Genomic DNA, 7,502 nt, shown 5'->3' on the forward strand with positions numbered 1-7,502 from the left:
AAGTTGGTCCCAGCTGTTGAGGAAAAAAATGAACCATGCCGGCGCTTGAGAACAAAACTGCAGAGGACATGGTGTTAAAGAGGAAAAGAAAGATGAAGCAGGAAACCTTAGAAGGGAGTAGGTGATCAGGGATCGAGGGGACAGAGGAGAAGGATGGCAGGGCAGCGAGGGCAGCCGGGCCCCGTCTTTGTGTGTGTCCGAGTGTGAGTCTGTACCTACGCCTTTTGTGTCCATCCCTGCATCTTTGTACCGGCTAATCTAGGCGTCAGCAGCTTTTGAGGCTTTTGTGCTGACAATAATCACGCAGCGCTCTTCTTTTCAATTCATCAGCAACAACAACGAGGGATCACATGTCCTCCCCCCTACCTAAACGCAGTATCTAGAGAGGGAGAGGGCACGGAGGCTGTTAAAGTGGCCGTCCCATTGCCTAGATACAGCTGGAGTTGATGGTGAGGTGGTGTGGCGCGAGCGTGGGCAGACACTTTCAAACGGTCGACGCCCTCAGAGTCACAACACCCAACTCTCCTTTTTGTTCAAAGGATAATTTATTTCATGTTGCAGTGTGATGGATAAACAATGAGCAAAACCACTGGTCAAATCCGTAGCAAGCAGTAGTAATAATAATAATAACCATCAAAATTACATTAAAAGGAATAATTATTTCTCTTATAAATAACAATATTGGAATAATTACTACATCTATACAAGGTAAAAATATCAGCATTATTTTTCCCATAAATGTCACACATGACCAGTTTCAGCTGCCTTCTCCAGCCAATCAGCGTGTAGTTTGCCACCTAAATTAAAGTTTTATAAATGAAAACAAGTAACCAGAATTCATGATTGTACAACAGCCATTGTATGTTTGAGTCTAATCTATGGGAAAATTGAAAAACTTTCATCATTGTGAGGTTTAAATAAAATTATTTAAGGAAAAGGCTAACCTGACAACAAATGAAGTTATTGCGCAACAAATTTTCAACAAAAACATGTAGAAGTGTCACCCCAGTCATGGTTTTCACTTGAATCATTATTAGTATTTTTTTACATTAGTGGTGTATTCAAAAAAAAAACTGATCATAATTAGTTTCATATTGTCCTTTTCAGGACATAGTTTGTCCACCAGAAAAATAAAAAAGTTGTTCAGGATGGACCATTTGTAAGCTGAAAACATGAAAACTGAAGAAACTATTATAAGAGCAGTAAATTGTTCTTTACAGGCTGATGGATTATGATGGTGGAAAATTAAGATCATTAGATTTTTTTCATTTATTTTTTAAAAGAATATTAATACTTCCTGATAATTATTAAAATGTCTGCTTTTGCAGCTTGGCTCAGGAGAAACCTTGTGTAACAGGTGAAAGGCAGGTGACAATGTTTTTGTCTGTTTGTGTGCCATTTTGTTTGACTGATAGCAAAATATTTTATGAACCAATTGGCAGATTTAAACGAATTTCTCAGCAAGTTATCATTAACTGTTGGAGTCAACAAATTCACAATGGCCGCAACAATGAACCAATCTTAAAAACAAAAGGCCTTAAACGCTGTCAGTTGTACAGATATTGAGCTAAAATTTGGTGTGTTGGTAAATGAACATCATTTACAACACATACTGTTTGCACAAGATTTCTCTCTGCATTATTCTCAAGATTGAACAATTTCTCAAAACAAGAAGGTCGTAATTTAAAACTGACATCAAAGGCAGTGGGGTTAAATGCATTTCTTCAAGGAATGCTGTGCTAATTTAGTTTTGAATATTGTTAAATCTGGCTGTAAAGTAAAACTGTTTTGTCTTCTGCTTAATAAAACAAAAATGCTTCAGTCAACTTTATCCTGAGAGGGAAGCAGTTTGACTCCAAACTGTTTTTGGCCCCATATGAAAACACTTAAAATGTATGGATTGTGTTACGAGTCTCTTGTTGTGGGGTCAAACAAAAGATGTACGTTTTTTTTCTTCAAATGATTTTCATCAAAATGTTTATTAGATTGAAACAAAACAAGAAGCCATCGGGGGAGGGTGTTGGATCAAATTTTTTAACATGTGCTCAAATCTAGTATTGGTTGAGATTCATTTCTATAACCAGTATACCAACTCATGACTGAAGCAATGTGTACACAACTCTGGATTTTTTTTTTTTTTTTTTTTGCTAATGAAAAAAAAAGTATACAATATTCTAGCAAAAATACTGAAATACCCATAGATTACCACTAGGTGGCGAGAATGATCTCATCTAGTTTGTTGGGTTTTACCCTTTCAGCACACAATCAAAGTCAGAATAAAGAGTAGGAAGGAATAATAAATGGTAACAACAGAAAATGGTTTGACTGGTCTGGTTTTTGGGGCAAAAAGTGAAAGTGGGCACTTGTGGAAAAATGCAGCTACATAACAGTTTTTAGTATCAAAAGTGAAAAATTGAAAGGTTTTTTTCTTAGTAAAAAAATCTTCTTAAACAAAAAAAATTTTGCATGCGAATAATTACGGAGCCTCTGTGGGTACATTGGGGTATTTTTAACTTTATTTGCATTACCGTGTGAAGCTTTTTGCATTCCCATGCAATGTCACTGATGTGTCATGCATGCCTTTTGGCCAACACTACAAATTCGTGTAATTACCTGAAATGTCTACATAAACCAGAGTAAGAGGAAAGCCAGAAAATGCGTGAAAAAGTCAACAATGGCAGACACATGCAAATGCAATTGTCATCTATTATTTGTCATATTTATCGTTATTGGCTAAATGCCACAGTTAATTATGAAGATTTGTTTTGCCGATATTGCCCAACACTACTGCCAGGTAATGCAAAAAGTTTGTGTGGGAATGCAAAAAGCAAAGTCCCCCAATGTCTCCTTGGAGCTTCGCGGACATGTGTTGCAATGCAAAATCTCAAATTTTAAAAAAACATCCAGAGTAGTGTAAACAAGGCCTAAAATTTTTGAACCACAAAAAAAAGGTATTTTACTGACTGATAGATCTTAAAAAGGAGATGGGTAAATCATCTTCATATCTAAACGATGCAGTGATGAAAATGGATCTCTAATGCTGTGATGGGGCAGACACTCAAACAGTAAAAAAGGGGTGATAATTTAGGAATAAACAAGTTTATTTTCATCTGTTTGGGTTTGAGTAAGGATGAGTGAATGCTACGGTATTTTTTCCTACATGTGACTGAGGGTTTATAGAAGAAAGGATGTCAGCTCATACAAAGGAGGGAAAAAGATACAGAAAAGTCTTTTTTGTCCAGTTTTTCAAAAGCAACTTAAAAACATCCACAATAAAGATTTGTTTTTTTTTAATATATTATCATCTTTTATAATTAGTTCACTCCTGGATTCAAAGTCACGCGTTGAAGATTCGTCCACCTTTTTCGAGAAAGATGGAAATTCATGGAGGAGCTTTTCTAGAAGTGCAAAGAGGATAAATTGCTCGCCTTTTTGCTTTTTTCAAGTCTCAACAAAATCTTCCAATGTGAGCATCAGATATCTTTTTATGTATGAAACCTTCTTCAGGGCAGTGTTGTCTTTAAAAGACTGGAAACAAGTGTCCACAAACTTTTCCAACTTCCTCTGTATTTGAGGGTAAACACTTTTCAAGCACAGAGGAATGTTCTTACAGTCTTCTGACTGTCCTTGGAGGTTTGTCCCTCCTGCTCTGATGTCCTAGTCAGTCATGGAGAAGTTCTTGGAGACAGTTGGGTGACTTAAAGACCTCAGGGACCTCACTGTCCAGTTTGCAGATGACCTTGTAGATGGCCTTCTTCCACGATGGGTCTGCGTCTTTCCCGGCCACAATGGCATTAAAGAACTCTCGAAGGGTCACTTGTGCCACCTCCAGAAATCGATCGGGAACCTGAAAGAGAAAAAGTGCAAAAGAAATGCAAGAAGTGAGTTGACTGGTATGAATGTTAGAGAGATTTCCCTTCATATGCCTTCCGCTTTTTGTGTTTTCCTGCTCAACCATAAATGTTCAGTTGATTCTTAGATGAACTCACAAAAACAGAACTTCTACTTCTGTATAAGCCCACTTCACAGTCCCTCCGATCTGCCGAAATCGGCTCAGATTTTCTCATGACGAAAATTACGTCACTGTATTCTTAGCGTCGATTATGCTGCACCATTTGTCACAATCTGTCAGAGGAACATTTTACCCCCTTCCACATAAAATTGGTCAGAAGATCGTGGGAGTGTTTGTTTATGCTGAAAGTGCTTGGATGCTGCATTTTGCTTCAATGACTCGCTTCCAAAAAAAATAAAATAAAATAAAACGAACAAAAAAACAAAACACAAAAAAAAAACAACTCTGCCAGAAGCCAACTGTTGTAGGCTACCAGGAAGCCATTTATGCTTATCACGGTGTGTCTCAGGAGCTATGAAAGGTGTGTGCGAAAACAAATGCTGAACAATTACGTGATTGCGCGTTGACTGTTTGACTTCGGATGGAGTATGTTCAGGCCTTTAGCCCTCCTGTTGACCTAGAGGTCTGGTCGGTCGTTTTGATCCAAGGGCAGCAGGAGCGTAAGACAAACATTTTCTTCTTGGAAGGCTTGATTATAAACATGATTTGAGTGTAGCAGACTTCAGCTTCGGTTTAAAAGCATGAATATGAATTGGCTGGAAAGATTGTAAAACTAATATAGGAAACTGTCTACAGGGATCCCAACCTGAGATGGTCAGAAATAACAAACACTAATGTTAATATTTGCAAAACCATTATCTACATTGCGTTTCTGCAATGTACTGTATATGTACTAAATTTGGGTAAATTAAATGTCTAATATTCCTTGAAGAACTACATATTACCCTCCACCAGAGTTTTAGAAATGAGTTGAAGCTGTTTCAGTCAAAACTTGAAAATAACTTTAGGACTTTCATGCAATATTGTGAGATTTCATGCTAGTGGTACAGCCAGACAATTTTTGTAGGGGTGACCAGACTGAGACCACTGGTCACACAGGGGTGTCCCAGAAGATTATTATATACAGAATATATGTTTTTTTTTTTAGATTTAGATACTCCCAGGTTGTTTTGGTACTGTGGTGTTTTTATTTTCTTCCCTGTGTTTTCTGTGCAGTTCCTCTTTACTCTCAGCCTGTTTCCTCTTTGTTCTCAGTCAGCCTGCCACCATCACCTGCCTCCAATTAGTTCAGCTGCTCCTAATACCTCATTACCACTACTCTATATAACCAGTCTCCTGCCACCACCACTTCAGCAGGTCTTTGTATGGTTTCACCTATGTTTACCAGTCTCTTTGGTGCTCCTGTGATTCCAGAGCTCTCTGTAAATTTTGCTGCCACGCCAGCCTTTAGTTTTATTTATTAAAAGAAATTTTTTAGTTTATCTTAGCATATTTCCCATGTTGTCTGCATCTGGATCCAAACCCCACCATGACTACAACATGACAATTTGCAGAGGATATAATCATATTTCTTGCTCATTCTCTCAGTGACCACCATGTAGAATTACATCATAAGAATTACATATTTGAGCATTTCATTTGAAATTAATATTCTGCAAATAGAATGGTTTTGCCAAAAATGTTGCTGGGTGGGGTGGCTGGCTCCTCCCCTGTGTCACACTTAGAGAAGGTGTAGCAAGTGACTCTCAGCTTAAGATTTTATCTCAATATTTGTCAAATTGAATGAGTAATGGCTATATGTGTGGTGGCTAAGGTCAATTATCTGTGGCTATCTTGAAAAGGCTTGGCTCCAAAGGTTAATTAGTTGTGGATGTTCATTCAATCGTTTTTGGAATTTTTCCATTTTGACAAAATCCGCTCAGTGGTTCATGAGATATTTTGGTAACAGGCACACACAAACAGGAGAAAACATGATCTGTATTTCTGTCTTATGGTGATGGGTAAAATTTATTTAAAAATTGTTATTATCATTATTACATTATCAGCATATAGTGAATAATTAAATGACATTTTGTAGTGGAAATTGTTTATTTTATTTCTTGGTATTTTGTTATTCCAATATTTCAAATGAAATTTAATTTTCCGTAACCTCATCTTATTTGAGTGGCCATGAAATGATTATGCTCAATTCCATTTATAATGCACACATTTTAAGCAAGTGAGGTTGAACAAAGGGCTTTACAGCTAAACCAGATGATCATAAACTAAATAAAAACCAAAATTAAAAAAACACAAAAAACACAAGAGATTAGATGTAGTTCAATTATATGCTCTGTTTAAATCATGTCATATTTAAAAGATGAGTCTTAACCAGGAATTTAAACAAATGGTAAATGGTTTGAACTTTTGTAGCAGTTTATCAAGTTCCTCCAGCCTCCAAAGCACTTTATACTTCAATCATTCACCCATTCACACACTGATGATGGTAAGCTACATTGTAGCCACAGCTGCCCTGAGGCACACTGACAGAGGTGGGTCTACAATGCACCGGTGCCACCGGGCCCTCTGACCACCATCAGTAGGCAAAGCTGTTGAAGTCTTGCCCAAGGATAAGACGGATGTAACGGGAGATCGAATCGGCAACCTGCAAGTTACAGGACGACTCCCATAACCACTCTGCCACAGCCATGCAGTCTATTATCTGAGGCCTAAAATCAACTAAATTTTACTTGCAGAAGAGCTGAGAAGAATTAGAAGGGTTTGTGTTAAATGCTAAACTTTTTTATGAATCAAGTGTTTACACTGCAAAAAATGTCCATCTAACCAAGTTTTAAAATCTTATATCCAGCCAAAAAGTCGTTTTGATCTTGTTTTGAGACTGATTTACTAAACAAGAACTGATTGTGTAAGAATAATAATCTTGTTTTCAGAATGTGTAAGATTATTTGTCTTGTTAGTCTGAAAATTTCACTCAAATTAAGTCAAAAATTTCTGCCAATGGAGTAAGAATATTTTACTTGATAAGATTCTTGAAATACTTGATTTGACTCAATTTTTTTCTTATTTCAAGAATCTTACCAAGTAAAATTTTCTTACTGCATTGGCAGAAATTTTTTACTTAATTTGAGACAAATTTTCAGACTAACAAGACAAATAATCTTACACATTCTGAAAACAAGATTATTATTCTTACACAATCAGTTCTTGTTTAGTAAGTAAGTCTCAAAACAAGATCAAAAAGACCTTTTTGGCTGGATATAAGAGTTTAAAACTTGGTTAGATGGACATTTTTTGCAGTGTAGTGTTCAATTTTAGAAAACAGAGACAAAACAGTAGCAAGGATTAGGTGTGCATGTGTTTCAGGTGTTTGTACGTTACTATTCCTGTAACCACGTTAGTTCTTCAGAACTTCCCCTTTATCTATTTCCCCTTTCTTGAAAGCTTCAGGTTGTTTTTGCATTGATTGTGTCAGAGTTCCTTTTCCGCCTCCAACAACTCATAACAGGTGAAACGGTTGGTCCAGTTTGTCAGATACTGCGCTTTGAGTATAAACTCAAACCAATGCAGTTATCCTTATTGATGCAGGTATACATTTCATCTCTAAGTTTGTGTGTGTGTGTGTGTGTGTGTGTGTGTGTGTGTGTGTGTG

The 7,502-nt window shown here is 36.9% G+C and overlaps 1 protein-coding gene across 1 annotated transcript in view; it reads right to left on the bottom strand.

Moving 5' to 3' along the window:
* Positions 1 to 526: 526 nt before the first annotated feature.
* Positions 527 to 7,502, bottom strand: part of prox1a (prospero homeobox 1a) — a 78,350-nt gene continuing 71,374 nt past the window's right edge. The window contains exon 7 of the mRNA XM_014019441.1: positions 527 to 3,847. Within this exon, the coding sequence (XP_013874895.1) occupies positions 3,662 to 3,847 (186 nt within the window). The 3' untranslated portion in view covers positions 527 to 3,661. The remainder of the gene's footprint in view (positions 3,848 to 7,502) is intronic.

The sequence above is a fragment of the Austrofundulus limnaeus genome, unplaced genomic scaffold (assembly GCF_001266775.1).
Source record: "Austrofundulus limnaeus strain Quisiro unplaced genomic scaffold, Austrofundulus_limnaeus-1.0 Scaffold221, whole genome shotgun sequence".
NCBI lineage: Eukaryota > Metazoa > Chordata > Actinopteri > Cyprinodontiformes > Rivulidae > Austrofundulus > Austrofundulus limnaeus.